This window comes from Periophthalmus magnuspinnatus, chromosome 6 (genome assembly GCF_009829125.3).
Source record: "Periophthalmus magnuspinnatus isolate fPerMag1 chromosome 6, fPerMag1.2.pri, whole genome shotgun sequence".
Classification (NCBI taxonomy): Eukaryota; Metazoa; Chordata; class Actinopteri; order Gobiiformes; family Gobiidae; genus Periophthalmus; species Periophthalmus magnuspinnatus.
Window position 1 is genome coordinate 12,688,604 of NC_047131.1, and position 24,279 is coordinate 12,712,882.

General features: G+C 41.9%; 1 protein-coding gene across 1 annotated transcript in view; it reads right to left on the bottom strand.

Annotated features, from left to right (window-relative positions):
- Positions 1-2,010: 2,010 nt before the first annotated feature.
- mctp2a (multiple C2 domains, transmembrane 2a) overlaps positions 2,011-24,279 on the bottom strand; it is an 83,029-nt gene continuing 60,760 nt past the window's right edge. The window contains exons 18-23 of the mRNA XM_055222323.1: positions 23,221-23,340; positions 19,074-19,115; positions 9,006-9,115; positions 8,274-8,383; positions 5,615-5,712; positions 2,011-2,627 (exon numbers count right to left, since the gene is read on the bottom strand). Coding sequence (XP_055078298.1) covers positions 2,565-2,627; positions 5,615-5,712; positions 8,274-8,383; positions 9,006-9,115; positions 19,074-19,115; positions 23,221-23,340 — 543 coding nt within the window. The 3' untranslated portion in view covers positions 2,011-2,564. The remainder of the gene's footprint in view (positions 2,628-5,614; positions 5,713-8,273; positions 8,384-9,005; positions 9,116-19,073; positions 19,116-23,220; positions 23,341-24,279) is intronic.

Below are 24,279 nucleotides of genomic sequence, written 5' to 3' on the forward strand. Positions count from 1 at the left end.
TTCCTGAAGACACATGTGGGCAGATCACCTGGCAGGGCACATTACATAGTCATAGTGTTTGAAGTACAAGCAAGACACTGTGCAGAGAGGATTTGGGGGTTGGGTTTGTTGGAGGCGGGACTATTATGGGTCTGGAGGTGGGGCTGTCTTGGTGTTTGGAGACGGGGGGGTTGAAGCAGAGCTCTGACCTTCTAACTTGTTTTTACAAGCAGCAAGTACAAAGCAGGTGGACACTGGTGATTCTAGTATTTTTCTCTGCTCTGACTCTTCTCTGATGCTGACTCTGACTCTGCTCTGACTCTAACTCTGCTCTGACTCTGACTGAGCTGTCTCTGAGCTGTCACTGTGCTCTCTGGGGATGTCCGAGGACCTGAACGCTCGGCACATGTACACATTACTGCAGAGGAGTTGTTCCTTATTCAAATGAGTTGTTGTTTCTGCAGAGCGCTGGCTCATGAAGCCTCTCACACAGAGCATTGCTTATGTTGTGTTATGAGCCACCCGCTCCGGGGCTGCACATCAGAGGAGCGCTGGAGGAGAGAACAGGTTGTATGGTCCGTGCACACACTGCCTGTGGTGCTGCCTGAAGGAGTGCCATGGAAACAAGGCGTGTGACAGGCTCTGGGGAGGCTCCGCCGCTGGGGCTCAAATTGTGACAGCCTGATGAAGACATCACTGTCTACCAGAGCTGCACTGATCACACGCAAAGTGTCTCTCAAATCTGCATCAGCCACGTGTAAAACAACTGTCCCAATGAAGAGCAGATGCACCCAGACACCCTGTGCAGAGAGTCCCACGGGATCGCGCTCAGATAAATAACAACTTAAATATGTGTATATGTATGTGTGTGTGTGCTGTGGTGTGTGCACCAATCACCAACTGTCTCTGTCAGACCCTCCGTCCTATTTAAGACACTGACAGGTCACAGCACTCCCTCACTGCTCAGATGGCTCCACTGCAGACTCCCCTCTCACCTCAGGGAACTGTACTGCTCCTCCTGGATTTCATAATGACTATTTAATGTTTGCATGAAAAAATATCTTCACTTTAGTTAACATGTTCTTAATTTAATGAGACATTTTTACAGGTAATACTCCCAAAGTTTTAATGGCCCTTTTGTTCTCCAAAATGTTTGAGGGGAGTCCAGGGAGCACTGTCTAATTGGTTTCTCCGTTTGGGGACACTTGATCTGGGCCTGCCGGTGAACTGCCGGTCTCCTCCCCTCCCTGCTCAGCCAAAAGCCCCCCTCACCCCCCTGAGCCTCAGCGCAGCCAAGAATGCAGAGGGTCTGTGCCAGTGTGTGGGATCTGCTCGTCAGGAGCGCGGGGTCACCTCCACAGCCTCTCACTTTGAAATGGACCCCTGGTGGCAGCTCCTGGGAGAGCGCAGTGATGTCTCTATCAGCCTGTCAGAAGAGATAGCCCGGGGCTCCAGTGGGTCCCTGTGAGCCAATCAAACTCCTCACAAAGCACAGATGGATGCTCTTTCAGCAGTGAGCCACTGCTGAGCGGGACTACCCCCCACCCCCCCTCCAGCACACTCTCAGAGCTGGGGTCCAAGCCTCACTTCACACAACTCCACTTTATGTCACATTTAGAGAGGGCTTGTCTTTTGTCAATAGAAATGTTCAATGATGTTTTCTCCTGAAACTGAATCATGTTATATACTCGTCGAGAATTGTTATCATACTTTCAAGAGGATGAGGAGTGCAGTAGGAGGAGTGGAGAAGGAGGAACAGATGAGGAGCAGAGGATGAGGAGCGGAGGATGAAGAGCAGTGAATGAGGAGCAGCAGACGAGGAGCTGAAGATGAGGAGTGACAGAGGAGGAGCAGGGTCTGGAGGTGTGTATGAGGACAGTGGAGCATTAGAGTGAGGCATTTTGAAGTGACCTGCCTCTGTCTGCGTGTGTGTGCCTGTGTGTGTGGGGGTGTGTGTGTGTGTGGGGGGTGTGGGTGTGTGTGTTTGTGTGTGTGAAACAGGGCAGTGTGCAGTCATCTACAACCAGGGTTCGACTGATCAGGCCCTTTATTCAGAAAGTCTACAAAAACTTATAATAACAATAGTGACACGAGTTAAATGCAATAAAAAGCATGTGGTTATTAAAGTGTCATTTATGTGCAGAGAATTGTTGCCATGTCAAAAATAGAAATACATTCAGTTCACTCATTTAACAGTAAAATAATTAACAAAAAGTACTCATAATTATAAAATAGTTTGTAATATATATACAGGTATACACATGATCCAGGATTAAAGAATCTGTCCGTATTTTCCTGAAGTGTGCAGCCATTTCACCTTTAGCACATTTCTCATTTGAGCTGCATTAGTCAAACTAAATCTGGAGATGCAGGGTTAGTGGATTAATTTCTAAAGCATCTATTTTCTTTACATCCAGGTTTCTGAGTGACAGCACCATGTGTCGTCTGTGCAGGCCCAGAGAGGGCCCTGTCAGGGGGTGTCAGAAAGCAGCGGGCCGTCCTGTCAGGTGGGTCCTGGGGCAGGAGCAGTGGGGCAAGTGCAGGTGCCAGGACGGGCAGGGTGGTGTGCTGGTGTGGAGAGCCCCTCACTTCCTCCTCCTATGTGCCTGGCTCCCGCCCGCAGGCGCCCACAGACTGCTGTACTGCACCTGTACAAACAAACAGCAGTTTGGTCAGAGCAGGTAACCAGAGCTCAGCAGAGCGCACGCTAATGGCTCCCCGAGGAGAGGTGAGCGCAGAGTGAGGCGAGCGAGGAGAGCCCGGAGAGCCGGGCCGGCCTGTAATGAATCATGTTTTAAACTGTGGAGCAGAGGGGATTAATCACACCGGGGGAGGATCTGAAGAGCCGGGGTCCTCCACTCCCCCGCCTCTGCCACATCAGTGTTCAAACAGGCTCTTAGACGACCTGCCAGCACCTGACAGCACCTGCCAGCACCTGCCCACCTGCACAAGCACAACTCTATGCCCTCACTGAAGTTTGTCCTCACCACGCAGGCACAGAGCAACTTTCCTCACAGCAACCTACTGCCTCCTGGTTTTTCCAGGCAAAACCTCCGCTAAATATAACATCACAACACTTTTTATCCCTCAGGAAACAATGGTAAAATGACATGCATTTATTCATGCCCATGACTTTGTGTACAAAGAGTGCAAACTGCGTGTCTTTGACATTCTCAAATTATTAAACTGTGCATTTTTCCCTGTAAAGTTGCAGCTGTAATTCACAAACACTGATCATATGAGGAGAGGCAGGAGGGGAGCATATGAGAGTGCCTTTTGAAGCCCGCAGAGCAGCACTGTGCTGTGAGTGTGTGGGATAAAGGTGGGCTATGCTAATTAGCTGCTCTGCGTTATTAGAATGGGAGATGGGACGTGGGAACAAAGTGAGTGCATCAGAACATGGGCTGTCCTCAGAAGTGACAGATGTGGCATGTGGGACAGAGGGCCGTGTGGAGGAGCTCTGCCTCTAATTGCCAAGTCACATTTGTGAGAAAGACAAGAGTCAGTCTGTGCTTTTTTCCTGTTTGTGCACACCTATCTGAGCACACTTCTAAGCCCTCACAAACACACGCGCTCCCCTGTGTATCACATGCTCAGGTGATTCTTCACAGCCCAATGAAACATGCTCGGGACCATTTTTAGACTGTTTGTGTTTTCATGATTGGAGCTATTTTCAAGATGTACTTTGTCTTTTAAATCGGCATAAAAAAAAAACCGATTGTCTCCCTCAGAATTTGAAAGTGAATCCTTTTCAAAGCTCAAACGTTGGTATTCCACTGGGAGGGAGGACGTACAAAGGATGAGAATCAAAAATGTATTGGGCACCTTGTTTTGCCAGCTCAGTCAGCCAAATCTGCAACAGTCCAGGCAGCCGCACATCACAGAGCAGCGGAGATGGTTACAGAGGAGGAGGAGGAGATGAAGGCGGCCCCACCAAAAACACGGAGGTGACAGGCTTGTGTGCGGTGCGTTCGAGGCGCCTGGGAGATTAAGGTTCCGTGTCTGCTACTTTGTTTGCTGTGGTCCCACCCAGATGCACTGACATTGCCCCAACTGCTCTGCCTTCTCTGTCACGTAAATGGACCAGACACAGTGATAATGCTTCTTTTCTTTTCTGGAAGTGTGTAAAGTTAAGTGTATAAGTTACTTTTTAAGTGAACAGTTTAATGAATTTATCTAATCTTTTGAGTCTTTGAAACATGATCTGGGAGTTAAGCATTATCCAGACTAGGTATAACTAGAATAGGAGGTAATTTCAAAAGTTTAACTTGAAAAAACTCAAAGTGCATATAAGACACAGACAAGGTTGCCCATTATCACCAATTCTCTCCATGCTTTTTTTTTTTTTTTTCTTAATCCAGCTATCAATCACACCTATTGGAACTCCGGGAGAGAATATATGTCTGTGTAAAGTACTGGAAAAGTGTGAGCAAAAGTTTTTCTTATTGGATGACAATGAACTGTCTATTAAACATTGTGTCCATCTCAGTTTTAAACAATCAAGAGTGTTGTTGGTGTGTAAGTAGTGCTCCATCTCACATAAATCTAGACAATATACACTGGCTCTAGTTTTAAAGCAGCTAAACTTTTTTTTAATCATTTATTTACAGCTGCACAATCATCACAAGATATTATCCCTGTCTCTCTATAACAGGGGTGTTCAAACTACGGCCCGGGGGCTAAATGTGGCCCTCAGACCCTCTGCTGACCTGGTCCAATTGATCACATAGATGTTTTCTCTGCAATTTAAGAATTTCTAGTACTAAAACCTCAATAACATCACATTTCATTGTGAAACAGACGTAAAATGAATGTTCCAATCTGTATTAAAAGGTATGGTGGTGGCGTCAAAACTACTGCAAATGCACCTAACAGAACTCAGAGCATTGACTGTGGCCCTTCGCTTCAGTAAAAAAAGTTTGGACACCCATCCTCTATAGGACTTCTTAACTCTGTGTTTGAGCTTCATTCGAAAACACCCGTATTTACCAATCTTTAGTTATAAGAGCGTACACTATGCCCAAGCCAGTCTGAGGTGACACTGTCTTTGCTAGCCGAGCCGCCTGTGGAGTCACCTGGAGTCAGATCCTGTGTGTCTGTGCGAGTAACAGTGTGTGTGGCACTTCATTTCCTCCTCTCCTCGTCTGTACAGCGGCCCACCCCGGCTCTGCCCTGACAGCTCTACCATTGTTGTGATGTAAGCGCTAACGACACATGCGCCGCGGCTAATATCTGATCACATATGGCACCCAGCACGACCACCGGGGGCACATCGCTACACTCGCAGTCCCCGTCCCCCCGCGCTGCATCACGTGACCTCTCCACGCCAAAACCGCCCCCGTCGCCGCCTTTCATGTCCCTCTCGCCTCCATCAAACCTCCATCAAACTTCCATCAAACCGCTAACAACCGACCAGGCTGGTGCAATATGCTTACCGGAAAGATCTAAGTATCTCCCCCCATCGCTAGGATTCTGCCTCGTGCATAATTGGGCCAGAGTAGCGAATCCATTAATAATCAAACAAAGCCGGGGGATATATTTCCGCAACACTTGGGAATTGCGCTACAGCAAATAATGCCGACACCTTCTGGGAATTCCCTCTTCTTCCCATCCGTATGTAAAATTGGACCCTTACCTTTTGAACATCAGAAGGCACCCTCTTGAGGAAATCCAGTATTTCATTATTGTCAATAGTATATGGGTTGCGCAGCTTCTTGGTAAATTTGTTAACGCCTGTGAAAACAAGAGCGCATTAATAAATAAAGGTGTCCCAGTAAGCAGAGTATTTTTAAACCCAAATATTCAGATGAGGACAGCAAAGGTTCCACAATGTCAGGATACTAGCACAAATACCATAGTTGCAAAGACATCATTATATTCACGGTGCTGTTTGTAATATTTGTATTGGTGGTAATAATAACAATGCACTAGTTCTATGCAGTAATCAACATGAAGTTTAAACACCAGTGAATGATACAGAGTCTTACGGACAAGATGAGAGAAGTGCTTTGCCCAAGGACCCAACAACAGGAACAAGTAATGTGATCGTCTTATTGTTATTCTAATACAGAGGTCTGCAGCTTTAACAGCAAAAGAGCCGCATTGGGACATTTCAAACCAAATCAAAGTCAGAAAGAGCAAGACATTTTTTGCAAGTAACAAGATGAAGTGATTTATCAATTAATTTGAAAGTAGTACCGTAAGTCGACTGTTTGCAGCTATTAAAACTAAAAAAATATATATGTAAAGCGTTGTATTTATGAACTTTGTGGACTTATCTGAAGATGCTTAGGCGTTCTGTTTTTTTTGTGTTTTTTTTTAGCAAATTATATATGTAATTTCCTACAGACTGGTGCATTTTACATCATATTTTACTCTACAAAATTTCATCACTCTTTCCAATTGAATGAATAGTAAAAAAAATATAAATGAAAAAATAACACTTTCTATAAAATTAATACTTTCTGGTATGTTACAAACTCTGTCAAATACAAACTTGATAAAGTACACCCAATAAAACGTCTCAATCAAAGTGCAACTGGGGGCTTTAAAGAGTGGCTCTTGAGAGAGTGGCTGCAGACCCCTGTTCTAATCCGTCAGCAGTTCTTGGTGAACAGTTCAGAGAATTGGGAGTTTGTTGTAATTTAAAGGTTTATCATGTAACTTTTCTGGTAAAGGGCCTGCCACCACATCACCGCTGAGATGATACTGCTTTGCCTGGAATGTCCTATAATATGGCATTCAAGTTTTCTATCATAAACACAAGTAGGTGACACCTTGGTTATAGGTCAGATCTGTGGAGGGGGCCAGCCCGCTGAGCTTTTCAAGGCAGAAGAAATGCAACATAGATATGTTTAATGCCATACTGTGGAACTGTGTATAAGCAGCTCTTGGGGTCAAAATAAGTCCTGTGTACTGCCTGCATCTAATCAAAAAGCATTTTATTGCCCCAAAATCAGGAATTGCAATAATCGTTAGTGAGAAATAACTTTGGACCACTGTAAACTGTTTAAACTGGTTCTGTATTCCATGTTTTAAGATATACATTCCACAACATCTGTTTTAGCAGTTAAAGATCTCAGGACTGATCTAACTATAGCACAGAATACACTCCAACTTTCTGCCTTTTGTCTCCTCTACCCTAACCATCTCTCTATATTTACTTTTTAGTGTTTTGGGAGTGTTAGCTAGCACACATCCTCTCCGCACGCACAACCTAGGGAGCTCCATGCGCTGGCGGGGGGCTTGAAAGGCTCTCCTCCTCCCAGCAGAACCGGGGTTAACAGGAGCGCGTTTGATAGCATGTGCTTGGGTATTGATCGGCGAGCTGAGGAGAGGCAGTAGGCAGCGGTCTGGTTGCTGGAGGACGTGGAGGAGTTTCTGACCGCTGAGATGCTAGCGCGTTGGGTACGGCAGTGGTGGATAATGAGAGGGAGGACCAGGGGAGCAGATGCCCAAGGACATAGTAGAGTACATGGAAGGCTTTGTTTGTACAGGCCCACTCTGAGCTGCAGCTGTCTCATTAGAAGTGGAGTTTATTATGATGTGTGGTGGATACGAGTTTGGAAAGGTTAAAGGGGAGAGTGGCCGAAGATGTAAAGAGTGAGTAGTGTTATTGTGGGTGACATATTTAAGTTACCTTTAAAGCAACATTATGTACATTTCTGGAGATGGCATGTCACCTGCATGATTCCATGGAAATAGAGATTTATTAACTATACTTGGGAATATTGTCCATGGAGATCTGAAGCTATAGGTGTTAAGAGCAGATGAGCGCAGTTATGTGCTCCTATTGGCTAGAGCTCAGAGAATATGCAGATTGTTAGACTGGCAGATCTAAAACACTCAAAACCACAGTATGTGTTAAACTTCATCCTTACTCTGAATAGGCTTGCATCTCCACAAACCTGACTTTTACTTGACCTGGAGAAGGGCCTATTGTTTTGTCGCCATGGCAATGTTGTTCCTTTGGCTATAATCTTCCACAGTATGGCATAAAATATGTCTCTCTCCATGGAAAATGTTCCGAAGTATGGTTTCAACTTTATATTTCCGTGTAATCATGCAGGTGATGGGCCACCTCCAGAAAGTTATATACTTACTTCAAAAAAAACATAAAGTAACCACTTTGAGTATCTATCGCCTTTATGCGTTTTTTTTTCTAACTAAGACTACTTTTACATCAAAATAAAATAACTGATGATCTGAGTAAACATATTTGAGTAATTGTAACTGATACACTGCCCATTCTCAGACGTGTGTTTTGATGTGATAGTTCAGGTGTGTAGACTTACCCCAGATGAGCACCAAGTATCTGAGGGGGATGAAGTAGAGCAGAGTGGCGGCTATAAACAGCATCAGACCAGCCAGGAACGACACGAACGGCACCGACCAGTTAAATATACTGCCAAACAAATAACACATTTTAACGTAATGCTCTTTTATTTGAATTACTGCAGTTGAGTGGTGGGAGTATAGAAATGAAAGTACCATTAAAAAAAAGTGCTAAACTTTTGTACACATGTTACGGCCCCTGGCCTCCAGTTCCTCCTACCATGTGCCTCTTCCTTTTTTCTCTCTCTCTTCCTCTCTCTCGGCCCCTCCGGTTATGCCCCGCAGCTGGCGTTGATTGACAGTCTACTCTATGTGCGATTGGAGGGACAATCAAGGCTCAGCCAATCGTCACCCTCCACCTGTGGCTGCTCCAGATTCAAAAGGACTCGCCCCCTGTTACTCCTTGCAGCCAGATTCTGTTTGTGAATCGGCATGCCATTTCACTGACTTTGTACTCTACTCTTAGAGCCTCCTTTTGTTGACTTTGTTTTTTTGTATTGTAATCCTAAGTTCTTAAATGCCCTTCATTTCCCTACATAAAAGCTACTTATTTTATTATACTATCTTGTGTTGCCTTCCTTTTTTTCCCTAGGAAATGGTTTGTAACACACACTAATATATTACCAAGTACTGAATTCTCACGTTTTAATTTTTAATCAACGTTATGTAATATTTTCAAATTGTCATAATACTTTTTGACTCTTTCTCCGATGTTTGCGAGCTCCTCTAGGACGTTTTGGACAACCAGCACCACTTCCTGCACCATATGTATCTTATCCATCAGACCTTTACGAGAAGCATCCTGAAAAATAGAAAATATGTTATATGTTAATGTTCGTTTGTTTTGTTTTTTTATGTTTTTTTACTTTCTACATTTTATGTACATACAGGAAATATTAAATCAATATATATAGAATTATGTGGTAAAGAAAAAAAAAGTTATATAGCTCAACAAAATTATGTTTATATTTTATTTTTAAATCCTCAAAGTAGACACCCTTTGCTTTGTCAACAGTGCTGCAAACTGTTGACCTTCTCTTAATGAGCTTCATGATGAAGTCTCCTGAAATGGGTTTTCACTTCACAGCTGTGTCTTCTCAGGGTTAAGAAAAGTGCAAGGCAGTGACCAAAGCAAAGGTCACTTTTTACATTTAAAAAGAGCCGAGTTATTCTGAGTTTTCTGTTAACTACATTCCACATGTGTCATTCGTAGTTTTGACGCCTTCAGAGAAAATCTATAATGTAAATAATCATGGAAATAAAGAAGAAACACTGGCAGTGTATGCGATTGAATAAATCCATAAAACAACATCACAGATTTACAGTCTGATTAGGCTCTGTGCACGTCGACCACCAGACCAAACACACAAGCACTTTTATGTCCAATATAAGATTACACTTGTTTTATCTATACTACGCTTGAATCTATGGCTCGCACTCCCCCCTCCTCACACAGGGATAACACATGAAGATGAGCCTGTTCAGTGGAAAGTTCTGGAGGTATTGTGGAGATTTTGAATCTCGTGCACAATAAAACTCCAGTAACAAGCACAGCATAATCATGGCGCTCCTCAGTCCAGATGAAAAGTGCTCAAAATGGCTTCCGCAATCAAGCAGAGCAGTGACATGGACGGACTTAGAGAGAAATCCAAAAGATTTACATGTGAGTAGGACTGATACTTGGAAGTAGATATGGGACTGTTAACTCAGTTTTTTATCTTTTGTGGAATTATTTGATGGTACATTTTTGTTGAGTTTAAAGGTCCAATCTTATGTAATACATTGGCCTGATAATTTTACATCTGAAATTAATCCATAGTACCACAAAAAATGATCACCGATTAATGACAATATGAAACACAGCAGCTGTCTGGAGTAAATGATCCTAAAAGCACTTTATGTTTAGGGTGTTTCTTGGTGAAGAGAACTTGAGCCACACATTTACATACACAGACATCACAGAATGAGAGTCAAACTGACCATTTGAAATGGTTAGTTTTAATAACGCCAAAACTATCTACAGGCAGCTTTATGTATGATATAATAGACCACAGCGATACAATGTTACTTACTTGAAGAAGACATAAATTGCACATCTTAAATTTCAATATTAATCTAAAATGACTTAATAAAAGAAACAAGTCCACTGACTTCTGAGTTAGAAAACTGCAGTGCCCAATGCGAGCTGACATTACCCTGAATGTCATCACAACAAAGAGTCGGCACCTCGCAAGTAGCAGATTTTTAAAAATTTGTACCAAAATGACTGTCTCATTGATTAAGAAAATAAAATTGGAGAACGAATAAATAAAGAGCAGTGGGTGTGTAACGATGGCGGTGTAAATGGGGGCTGACTGGCAAAATGGCGTCATGAAAATAAGCAATTAAAGATTGCTCAAACATACATAAATCACTCCAAATACTATTTCAAGAGGGTGAGAAGAGGAAACAACTATAACAAAAGGTCTGAAAAGTCAATTTTACAGAATAGGTCAGCTTATTTTATTATTATTATGTCTTTCATCTGTACAGCTTTCTCCTTTTTACATATTATAATATTGCCTTTGATTTTTAGCGTAACTTTTAAACATCTGCCCAGGGACAGGCTAATTCTGGTACAATTATAGAAATGTTTAATAATGTATATTGTCCCTAAATAAGCTATGAGTGTTGACTCTGGTTAATTACTGTCATTTGACATTTACTTTGAGCTTTAGATATGACAACGGCCTAATTTTTTCATAATATTAACTCACTACATTATATTTTTTTCACTGTGGTAAAATGTAGTATTAACATTTCAGCACTGGTAAAAAAAATAAATAAATAAATCCATCGTTGCCAGATGTTATGTTTTCTCACATAAATGAATTGTTCATCTTTAACGGCAAAGCAGTGGAAGTGAAAACACGAGGTGACTTTTGAGGGTTCACTGTGAGTTTAAATGAAATAAACTCAGTCTTATATCAAAAGTAGAGCTACATATAAACATGAACAGGTCCTCTAGTAGAGTCCAGTTGTAGTGTAAGGTCAGGCTTCACGGTGAAAGGGAGGGAGAGTGTGGAGAGGGCGGTGGGGGTGAGCTGAGCTGGGAGCACGGGGGAACTGCGGTGGGCGTGTTTCTTCAGGAAATCCTTATGTTTATGTTAGCACTGGTCTGAGTGACACAAGGACTTTTTCCCGGCTCTTTTCTGAGGGGCCCCTGGGAGCCCTCTCCACTGTCAGGAGGCCCCAGACTGCATCACCTCTGGGCAGTGAGACAACCATTCCCACACTCACACATACTCACATACACACCCCTGCACATGCCGTCCACTCCTCACACCACAAGCACATCTGGAGCCCAATGCCAAAAAAGGACAAAGTATCACAAATATGCAGCTCTCCTCGACTCATCAAGGCCAGTGCACGATCTGTGTCATGGATTATCTTCAGTCTGGTCTGGTCTGTGCTGGACTGGACTGGGAGGGAGCAAACCAGCGGAACTTGGGTTATTTGAGGTGAAATTGTAAATACTTAAAGGTCCTATATTATGCAAAACTGACTCTTTGAGCTATGTTAGAATGTTGTTACCTCCTCAAAAACACACCTGGAGTTGTGTTTTGTTTCATTCACACATGTTTGAGTAACCCTTTATTATTAGTCTGTCTACATCTCTAAAGCTCAAAATGCTCAGTTCCACCTCGTGATGTCATGAAGTGGTAGTTTTCAAGTTAACTTTTATGTTTTACCTATAGTTCAGTGGAGAAAACATGAAATAAAAAAACTAATAACATTCAAATTAATTAAAATAAAGACTACAATGTTTTAATATTTGTTATACGTCAATACTAGCATTAGCTTTAGCATAGAGACACAAACCCCTTTTTCTCATATTATTTGTGTAAATTTTAACATGTCAGTGATATCCACCTGCAGCTCCTTGTCCACGGTCTTATCTTTAAATGTTTGTTAATTTTTGCATCACTTTGCAAAATAGTCAGATACAACTGGACAGGAAGTAGTAATACTAACAGTGAAGTCGTATGGAGTTTAAAAACACAGTGGAGCACTTCCTGTATTACCACATGACATCACAAGGTGGAACAGAGTGTTTTCTGTTTGAGAGAAGAGAACTCAGCCTAAATATGCAGGATTTGTGTGTTAAAGATGTGTGAATGAAACAAAACACAACTCCAGGTATGTTTCTGATGACAAAACTACATTATAACATCGAAAATAGTGCAATATAGACCTTTTAAGGTTACAACAACAAAACAGACTTTGGTATTTCGTCCCAAATGAAACATCAAATGAGCACTTTGGATATAATTTTCAAAGTAAATACAGAATTGTGTACATTGTGAACAGAGAGGAGATGGATTACTTAAAATGGCGTTTCATCATTTACCAACATCCTTTTCATTTAGCCGGCCTTAAGTGGGCAGATTACACGATTTAGACTTTTAAATCTGATATGAAACGTGCAGCTCCGCGCGCTAACCACAAAGGACACACACGCCGAACACATTAATCCATAAATAAGAGCGGGAATATGGTCTTTAGTAAACAGAGGGACAGATATGAGCCTGTGAAGTGAGCATCAAGAAGCAGAGACGACGCGATTACCACGGCTCGCTGTTTAAGATCTGCGAGAAGAAAGCGAAATCCCAGGGTGGTTTAGTGTGTCTGCGTTCATGGTTTTGTTCTGGTTTGTGAAAATCTGTGGGCAGCGAGGGAGACTGGCTAAATAACAGATTTGAGTGCGAGAATGAGATGGTTAAGCGTAAATGAGGCCTAAATGTGGCAGATTGGAGTAGAGCTGCGTGTGTGGAGTCGGAGCCCAAAGCAGCACCAGGATGAAGGTCTACGGAGGAACTCATGGAGAAGTAAACACCATCAACACGTGGGACGCCATCAGACTCGGAGAACTCATTTAATAGAGTTTAACAGGAGTTTTAGACGGACAAGAACAAAAGTCATTATCTGTAAAAATGAGTGAATATAAAGTTATAGTAGTTAGTTTACTTTTGATGTTGTTTGGTGTTCGGTGTTTGGTGTTTATCCGTCTGAACAGATGTTTCAAACCGTGGCTTAAGCAATTGTGTGTTTAACGTAAGCAGATGTTTATGTATAGATTAAAAGTAATTCAGCTGTTTTCATGAGCTTAACGTTTCTATACATTGTCTCTTCAAATAAAGGCAAAATTAAACTGAACAACTCAAAATGGCTGGATTGCTTCTGTCTGCGACCTCTACAAGAACCATGGGGAGTGTGAAACAGTTGAAATTAGGCTAAAAGATGTCTGTGTAATCCCTCAGTCGTCCAGGTCTGACCCATAGTAAAAAAAAACAAAGTTAAATCTGTCAACTGGACAAAACGTTGTAGGAGTGAAGACGTTTCGCTGCTCATCCAAACCGCTTCATCAGTCTGGCCAGAACTGAAGATTGAACTTTGGCTTTAACAGATTTAACTTTGGTGTTAGCAGTTACAGGTTTTAGTCTAATTATAAAAAGCCAAAGCTGACATACTTGTATTGTTTAGTGTTTTGCCATCAATTTATATAGCACTTTTTGGCGATGGTGGAAGAGTGGATGAGTGGCTACTGCTAGTGGTTGAGGGTCCCACTCTGTATATTTCTCTCTGTGTCCGGGTGAGTTTCCTCCGGGTACGCTGGTTTCCCCCCATCGACCCAAAACATGCAAATTTTGGTCAAATCCTCCAGCTAAAGGTAGTCCTGACCAAGACTAGCTCGAGATCTGGGGATGGATCCCACTGTTCCTGACCGATTGCCTCTGTGGCATTGAAGGATGGGTCAATAAAGTGTATCTTAACCTTTATATTTCAGTAAAGTTCGAGGTATCACTCACACACACAGCACGCAGGTATGTGTCTTGCCCATAGACACCAAGGCAGTACGCACTGGTGTGAGCTGCCAACCTTTTTTTTTGGAGTATTTTATGTCGATGGTGTATTAACTGCTAACACATAATATATTTAGATCACCCCTCTTTTTGCTCTCCATGCTAAGTCACTCTCCCTTTTGAGCGCTATCGCAACACGAACAAATCTAATGGAAATACTGCATGTCACATAAGGTTTGTCATGTTGTTGTGTACAGTTTTGTGTATTTATGGTGAATTGTCTTGTGGGAGCTCGTGGGCGGAGCATTGGACAGAATCGTACAACTCACCGTAAAGACAGTCCAAATAGGGCCTGGGAGAAATCACTAAAATACTCAAACATGGCTGACATCTAAACCCTCCTCAGGCATGTTTTTGATGACGAAGCAACGTTATAATATGGTAAAAAAAAAATACCCACTCTTTAAAATAACCCAAATAAAGCGTATGGTCTTTCAAAAAAAAAAAAACCTGACTCTCTTTCTTCCAAAAACATAAAACTCCTCTCCATGTCACATACAATCCCACTTCTCAGAGAATGACTTGTTTCTGGTACTGACTCTTGATCTCCCCAAGTCCCTCTGCTCTGGGTCACCGCCCGGGCTCGTTAAGTGTGGTCCTACCCAAAACACGCGCTGCAGTCAAGGTTAGAGCGGGCCCCGAGATGACCCCCTTCCCTCCCAACCGGCCCCGACAACCGGCCCCAACCAACCGCCCCCTTAACCAACCTCAACATCCAACATCTCCCCCAGCGCTGCAACCAGTCTCCCCCGAAACAGCGCTCCTGCCCGGGGCTCTGCTACAACCAAACTGGGACTCTTATTTTCCTCCACTTGTTTCTTTATGTTATGATTAAATATTGTCTGGATACCTCGCGGCGAAATGGGAAGTCACTTTGCCAAACATGTAATTTGTAATCTGTCGGCCCTCCCCACTAACCCGCGGGATAGATTTGTCCAGGGGCCCCGCGTCTGTTCCGGATTACTGCCCGTGTAACACAGCCTTTCCTTTCTTCTTAGCGTCATACTTGCTAGCTCTTGGGTTAGCATATTTGGTTTCTCATGGGGGAAAGAACGTACCAGCGAAGAAATTATAACCTCCTTAGAGAGAGAACGCTGTTTTCATGTTCGTAGAAAAAAAAAACGTGAGCTTTCAAGTTGTTAAATTCAACACTGATCACTCTTTAACCCGAGATATTTGCGTTGATAGGAGGTGTAAAGCTACCGTCTTGATGTAGCGGCGAAATAACACATTGGAGTGACAGTGAAACCATAACAAGCTTTTCAAACGGGCTACGCTAAATGAGTTCTGACGGCTTAAAACAAACATGGCCGACTGCTTAATTAGAGGATGAAAGCGGAGATCTCATTTGAGAAGAGTGTGAACGGGGATGCAGAGGCTGAGCCAAAACCGCACCAAGGCGTTTAAAGGGAAAGTCCGCTGTTGTGAGAAGTAGTTTGCCGTAGCTAATATTGCCTTTAGTGGTTAGCTGTCAGCACATGGACAGTTCGGGAAAGCAGACACGAGCGACGATAGGGAGACGTGCTAACTGGTGTGAATTAGCTAAAGTAAACGTGTGGAATGATGGAGGATAATGGGATTTTGAATGTGGGGCAGCAGAAAGTAGATACATAAGAATGACAATTAGTATGAGCATTAATGAGTTCTATAAATAAATCATTAAAGTAACAGTTCGTTTTTATTGTTTAATTGTTCTTTGACTATATATCGTATTACGTGTATATTTGTTTTTGTTGACGTTTATGTGAAGCACTTTGGGCGACTGAAGTTGTGTTTAAATGTGCTATATAAAAAATGTAGAGGTCACTGTGGACACAAGCTGATCACAGACACTTTTCACTAAAAGTTAGTTCCCTGTGATGGCGGTGCGTGTCCTTCGGCAAGAATGTAAAATGTAACGTAATGTAACCAGTATGTAGACTAAATAAAATGCATTGTGTTTATTGCACTGAAAAACTCTACTAAAGTCTACTACTCTGAGCGGGCTGTGGAATCATGCAGGTGAAGTGTGACCTCCAGAAAGTTGACTATGTTGGTAGAACACGGCTGTATACTTGTAACTATTAATCATGTTAAAAGTCTCAATTGTTGCCCAAGGACAGAATAAAGGTAGCCAGTATGAAGTAACGATAAAACCAAAATTAGGCATTCAAGGCTGGTGTTACATACTCCTCCATACAATAAATGTGCCATTTCTTCAGGAATGAGTTCTAACACATCAACTATACTTTACATAGTCACCTTAGTAAAACTACGAGTCTTTTTCTTTAAAAGGTAATCATAAAATTGCACATAGTACAAAACAAGTGAAAATGTACACTGTCTCTATGTAGTACTCCACAAAGACTTGTCTTGTGAATTAGCCCATATTTTCTATATAGTGGAAGCAACAGCCCTGTCCACCAAATTGTTGAGTTATCTAAAATAAAGTAAAACTTTTCTGGTGGGGTATCAAATGTTCCACAGCATGGCATTGTTATCCATTAATGGGTTTTTTATTTTTATTTTTAAAATAAAAACTTTGAAATACATGCATTCTTATTGTGATCAGGGTCCCTTCTCTAACAATCTGAGCTGGTGCAGTTACATAGTCGACTGCAACAGACTCATTTCATTTGCTCAAATTTCCTGTTTACAACTTCCAGGCTATCAGCTATTATCTTACCATCTCAGTGAACTGCTTCACATCAAACACATTACATACCATTTTTTATGATATATAATGAGGGTTGAAGTATTTCTTTTATTCTCTAAACATGCACATTATTTAAGTTCTAAAAGGTGAAATCCCAAGGCTCGGCTTCCAAAACTTTTTAAACAAGCACAAAGCAGCACCATATGAGCTCTTTACCGCCCATATTATAGCACACATTTATGAGCTCCAGTGTTTGTTTAGCCCTATTACTCCCACAGATACCGCAGCCGCGCAGACTGCTGAATTAGCCTGTCCTTTCAGACTGGATTTGGTGCTGGACGCCTCTTTATTTTTATTTTATTTTGTTGAGGAGAGTCTTTGCGTAGCCCCGGGTCACGCAGGCAGAATATATTGAGCGCATTATGGATATGAATCTGGGCTAGACTCTCCGTGCAGGGGTCATCGCTGCAAGGCTCCGGGCTGGTTGAGCAATATCCCTCCTCTTCTTCCCACTGACTCCTAAACGCAGCTATAGCGCGCTAGCAGTAAGCATGAGCGTAATTGAATCTTATGTGCTGAGGGGGTAGTATAATTTTCCGGCTACTTAAAGATTTCCTGTTGCTTTGTTTTGGATAAAACACTAGAGATGTATTAATAAACATTTCGGATTTGTTTGCGAGTGGAAAAGGGTTAGCTAACCTCGGGGGCAGAGTGGAGTTAGCGTAGCGTGCTAGCTGTGCCTCATTTGTGCCACGGAGAGAAGTGCTAGCGGAAAAGTGAGTAGAAAGTTTAGTAAATTGTATCTGACATTGTTTTTGTGAAAAAATTACTTTGGGTAGTGAGTAGTTATCTGGTGTGACCTCTTTCAGACTGTGGAGAAAATGGTGGAGCTAAGTAAGTGGATACTCCCCTCTATTCAGCCGTATACTGGCTCACACACACGCAAACAATACCTCCTATAAGCGGGGGTGGAAAGTAACTTATTCCAACTTTGTACAAAAGGCTTTTTTAAAATGCCACTGAAATTGCATAATAGAGTAACTAGTACTTAGAGTATTATTTTTCATGTGCACTTTATAGCCTACTTTAAAATAAACTGTACAGATTCTCTTTTAAAATGGTATTATAATTACAAACGTACATGGGTTGCCACTGCCTTAACCTGCTGACAGAGGACACTAGATGTTAGTTCATAGGCCTATTTGTCAGTTCTCCGGGACACGTTTAAAATTTGAACTTCGAACAAAATCCTATTTGTGAAAAAAAAAAAAGATGTCAGATTGGATGTAATGTAGGCACAGACACACCCACATGCTGCTGTTACTATTTTATATTAAAATGTCATGTCATTGTGATAATGGAATATGATTGTGCTGGCATCTCCGAATGTGATGTCATGTCAGAATGTGATGTCAGTGAATCACTCTGACTTTTTGTCCAGTTCACAGATTTTACTTTTGGCTTTTACTATGGATCAGACCTGGACGACTGAGGGATTACACAGACGTCATCTCAGAATGGTATTTCATATCGGAATGTGATGTCATCTTGGAATGTGATGTTATAATAGAATGTCATATCAGAATGTCGGATTGTGATGTCATATTAGAATGTTGTGTCATCTCGGGATGTGATTTCATTTCAGAATTTGATGTCATGTTGGAGTGTTATGCCATCTCAGAATCTGATTTCATATCGGAATGTGATGTCATTTCATGATTTAGATAGTAGAATATCCACTGCAAAGAGCAAAAAATCCTGAATATCCTCTTAACAAAATCTTACTTTTTAAACATTTATTGCAAATCTAATCACAATCACAACGCTCAGACTGTGCATACTGTTGTTATGCCTCGTGCCAGACACTTCAGTCTCTTGAAAATGGAGCATGAACAAGCACTATAAAAGACTGATGCATTACCATTATTATGAACCCTGAGAAAATGATGTGATGTGCTTTGTACCTTGTGCCACTACACTACAGGGGATTGCTAGAATGTGCTATTTCTCCTGTCATCACAATGAGGTCAGACACATCTAATGAATATGCAGCCACACAAAACACATTTTTACAGTTACCTTGAAACTTTTAAACTGTGGGGCACCGCTATTATGTGACACCAAAGAGCTGGGCAAATGGAAAACACCTATTTGTTTTCATTGTGCTGTGAGTGTAGCGGCATCACCTTTACAGCGCCCACAAAAAAAGCCGATTCAAATACCTTCTCGTCGTCTTCGTCCTCCTCCGCCATGCTGATGTTCACCTGGAGAAAAGACGAGAGCAGAGGGTGAGACCGGAGCGCTGGGATGTGGGCACTGGACCATTTTTAACCAACACCTCTGTAATGAAATTTCCTTTGAGTACATTCACCCCTATTGGGAGGAGGCCTGTTTCCATGGCGACCGCATCACAGGCCTGACCCCACACAAAAGCGCGGGGTGACACTGGGCCCTCTGCGCCCGAGCTCTGTCACACCAAAGCAATCTCATTTCGGAACAACATACGCACGAAGAAAACTCCAAAGAGCGGAGAGAGGGAGGGGACAGAATGCGTTTCATTCGGATGTTGTTGCCTTAGATCACTTCACATCAAGTCATCCCTGACCTGAGTGAGGGGAGGTTGTGGCGGGAGTGGCGGGCGGGGCTGGCAGGTCGGGCGCGGGGCCGGTGGGTGATACGCGGGTGATGTGCAGGAGATGAGGGTAAGCCGTGGGTTTAACATTACCCAGGGACAGAGGCACAATGCAGGGCCATGGGGCAAGGAGGAAGTGGCTGCACTGTGAAAATTACTGCATACATGAAAATGGCTATAATTCAGATTGTTAAAATGTATTTGAGAAATTTTATGATGCATTTATGTTAAATCTAGATTAAACAGCTTTCAAAGGAAATGCTATATTAAAATTATTCTTAGGCAAGTACTGAGAATCAAACAATATGTGCATATGTTAACAAGAGTTAAATAGTTAAAAATAAGAAGAAACCGGTCAAAACTGGTTAAATCAAACCTAATATTTAATTTGAATTGCATAACATTGCCCTGGAATGGGGTAAGGAGGAAGTACCACTAAACAAATATCATACTACTTCATAGTTTGAATGTTTTGAATGCAGTATATTATAATGAAACAGTATTTTGGACCATTTTAAATGTACTCAGTTCTAATTTGTGTTCATTTTTTTCCAGTGCACAGTGTCCCAGGACAGGAGGTGTGGGACTATTAGAGAGTTAGGACTATGGGACTGGTGGTTTGGCCCAGTCAAGAGCATGGGCTGGTGAGCAGGCGTGGGGTAGGAGATGTGGGGTTGGTAGTTGGGTCTGGTGGAGAGGGGGGACTGTGGGACTGGTGGTTGGGCCCGGTCAAGAGGATGCGATTGCGAGCAGACATGGAGCGGGAGAAGTGGGGTTAGTAGTTTGTTCTGGTGAAGAGTTGGGACTATGGGACTGGTGGTTGGGCCCGGTCAAGAGGGTGGGCTGGCGAGCAGGCATGGGGCAGGGGATGTGGGGTTGGTAGTTGGATCTGGTGGAGAGGGGGGGATTGTGGGACTGAAGGCAGCACTTGTGAGAAGACCATAAACATTCAAACATAGGACCATATGTTTATTTATTTAATGCCAGTACTTTGTGTTAAAATATATTGGTTAAGTTTAAAAATTAAGAAGATGAATAATGAAGAATTTGAAAACAGTATGACAGTTGCTATATAAAATAGTTAAAACTGCTTTAGTTAGGAGTTTTGATTTGAAAAGATTTTGAACAGATGTAGGCCTACATGTTGTGATACTTGACAATTTAGAGGTGGGAAGTGAAGTCTCAAGTCAAAGATGAGTAAGTCCAAGTCCTCAGCTTTGAGCTTCAAGTCCTGTGATGTCTTTATAGCAAAATATCCAATACAACTCATATTTCTGTCATTTTATATGATTAGAGAAGAGAGTTGGGGCACGCTACACTTAATTCCTGTAAACTTGCAGTCTGACTCACTGGCCCTCAAGTGCATGTCAAGTCAAGTCTCAAGTCTAAGCTCATTTTATCAAATCAAGTCTCAAGTCATCAAAATAGTGATTCAAGTCTCGCAAGTGCCTACCGCTCCTTCACATACACTTCAATAACAAAGGAATAGGCTCGATACTCAATACCGATTCCAATACCACGATGATAATAAAAAGCAATCTTTACTTAGACAATTATTTAGAATGTGATTTTCCACATTAAAGGGCAGTGTTTTTTTTATACTCCCATGTGGCCTTATATCTGTGTAATCCCTGAATCGTCCGTGGTCCATGGGTGTATACTAGCCTGTGTGTCTTATACTTGTTCTGATACAGCTCAACATCATTCTAAAGCTTTTCAGAAAAGGGTCATTTCTACCCTATGAATGTAGTATTAGTATCGATACCTGCTCAAATGATAATCTAGTTTCGATACTAGTTTTAGTATCGATTAGTATCTGATTTTCATACAGTCAAACGTGTATTCAATAATCCTGGACACTTTTTCTTCTATGTGGATTGGCCCTGTAATTATCCTGACCTTAACACAGACAAGAAAAGCACATTTTGACACATTCAGAGCAAATTCTTTCAATTGCTGCCCACCGCCTCAATTTTAAACCAAGGCAACCTATTTAATTTCACACAAAATCTAATACCTCCAGTGGAATTGTATAACTAATAAGCTCTTGATTTGACACTTCGTATGTTCTGCCTTTATGTTGTAAATTGGGGGAGGAGATGCCCACATACGCGCTGTTTTTCGAGCCGGTTCCTGATATTTTAATGGGCCTCTGGAGACTGGAGAAAGCAGTCTAATCACCGTGGTTACATGAGCACGGAGGATGTACAGTATGCATGGGACGGTTGCGTGCACGGGGAGGACGCGATCAATCGTACTGTTCGCATTCTCAATGACGCCCGTTCTGTTGCGTGGTATATTGTACGCTTCTGTGGGATTGCATAACACAAGCTAATATAAGATAAGCGCTGTTGTCTGCCAAGATATGACGGAATGTGAGCAGATGTTTGGAGTATGTGTAGTTTTGAGGAGTTGGGTTTTGATATTGTCCATAGAAGTATCTTACCACCACTATATATAGTAAGTGACTGAATAATGCCTGAAATTGCAAATTATAATTGTTGTAAGAGTAGAATTAGAGGTAAAAGTGGGCGGGGTGGAATAAGATCATTAGAGATCAACCATTATTGTTTTTTTCATGTTCGATGCCGATTGTTTTGTATCCAGAGCAACCGATGGCTGATGAGGTCTGCTAATATTTTTGGGCCAATAAGTAGGGGAGATTTTGATTATTCTTCCCAAACAATCTAATTTAAATTTACTAAAAAGTTACTCAAAGCCTCATGTCAATACAAACTGGATAAGAGAACCGTGTAGTCCCATTTTGTGTAGTATCCTCTTCGCACAAAAGAGTTCATTCATACATAGGCAGCTGGTTAGCCTAAACAGAATATCCACCTCCGCATTAGATTTAAGGCCAAGTGTAAATATTCAAAACCAAAAGAAAGGTGTGGATTAAATCCTGCTTGTAAAGGCCACACGAGTATTGTATTCAGGACTTAACGACCCATTCCATTATCACAAGTGACAAATATCCAACATGTTTGAACCTTACAATCTGAGGTTTTGGAGCTGTGGCCTGACAAAAAGTGATAACAGAATGGCACTGAACCCACAGACATGAGGAGTGTCACTTCAAATAATCACTTACAAGAATAACTACTGTGCCTCACTCCCCCAGACTCAGGGAGAGGCAGATCAGGCGGAATATGAGGCCCAAAAAAATCTTCTAGTGTGGAGTCGGCCTTACTTCACCAAACATTTATGAATGATTTTAAAATACTTTCGTTAAAGGTGCACTATGTAACTTTGGTGGTGGAGGGCCCTGCTTGTTTCCATGAAGATGTTATTGCTTTGCCTGGAAGGTTCCAAAGAACCATGGAAACAAGATCTGTTGAGACTTGTCCTCGCTCACTTTAAGAATGCATGTTTTAACACTTGTAATTGAATCAATAGATGCCTGGTTTAATACCAAGCTCAACATTACTGGCAAAGTAATAACATCACCTTAGTGATTGAGCCCTCACTGAAAAAAGGTGACATAGTGCAGCTTTACTTCTACCCAAAATAATATATTGTTCATAATGTATCTGGGGGAAAAGAAGAAAACAACAACATCATCCAATTCTATTTTGGATAGAAAAAAAAAAGTCTATTTAGTCAGGAATATCAGGAAGTCCTATATCTTAAGTGAGTAAATAAATAATAAGAACAGAAAACCAAATTTTTTTTTAGCAGATAGTGTGTTTGCATCTGAAAATGGCTACGTTGACTTGTGTTGTGTGTAGATCACTCACCACATCCTGGTTGGAGGTGACTTTCCCAGCGCTCAGCTGAAAGTAGTTCCACCCGATGAGGACAAAGAGGAAGAGGGGCAGCATGAAGAGCTCCCAGTGCCACACCGTCACCAGGAAGATCTGAGGAGGACATCAACATAACAGTTAAGACCATGGGCTAAAGCGAGAGGAGAGAAGATCTGAGGAGGACATAGTCATAACAGTTAAGACAATGGGTTAAAGTGAGAGGAGAAAAGATCTGAGGAGGACCTCATCATAGCAGTCAAGACCATGAGCTAAAGTGAGAGGAGAGAAGATCTGAGGAGGACACAGAACGTGTCAAGATCACGCGTGAAGATAACTATAAAAAGAAATCAAGCAGGTCTGAGGAGGACGCCACAACAGTCACAACCAAGAATGAGGATAACTAAAGCATGAGTACTGAAGATCTGAGGAGAACATAACTCTGGTCAAGAACATGCAAGAGATTAAAAGCAAGAGATTAAGAAGATCTGAGAGGGAAAAATACATCAAAACAATATAGTAAACATGCACATTTTTATCAAATTTCTTATCTTTGCAAACTAATCAATAAACTAAAAGAATTCCTGCCAGATTAACTAATTAGCAGAATCAGTTAGTTGAGGCCTCTACCAAAGTCAGTTGTACTCTATTGTATCCTTGTTAGAATAAGGTTGCGTGCCACGGCTGCTGTCTGGCGTGGAAAAGTTGAACAATAACAGCAGTAATAACAATGCTGGTGTTAAGTGTTCAAACCTAAAGCCATCTGCAGCTCTGTGGTCACTGTCACCAAACCTCTCCATAGGTCTGCAGCTTTCCCACAGGACATGTACTGTCTGAGTGCTGTCTACACCTTTTAGAACAGACTTCAGAGTGTTAAGTATCGCTACAGGTAATGTAACAAGTCTACTGTAACAGGAATGATTATCCAAGTACACCCACTTTAAATAAAAAGAAATAAATCATTTGCTCATTATTCAGCCCAAATGTTAAAGTAGTAAAGAAACATAAGGAGTGAGCCTAAAATAATAACGTGTCAGTTGTCGATGTTGAAGTTGA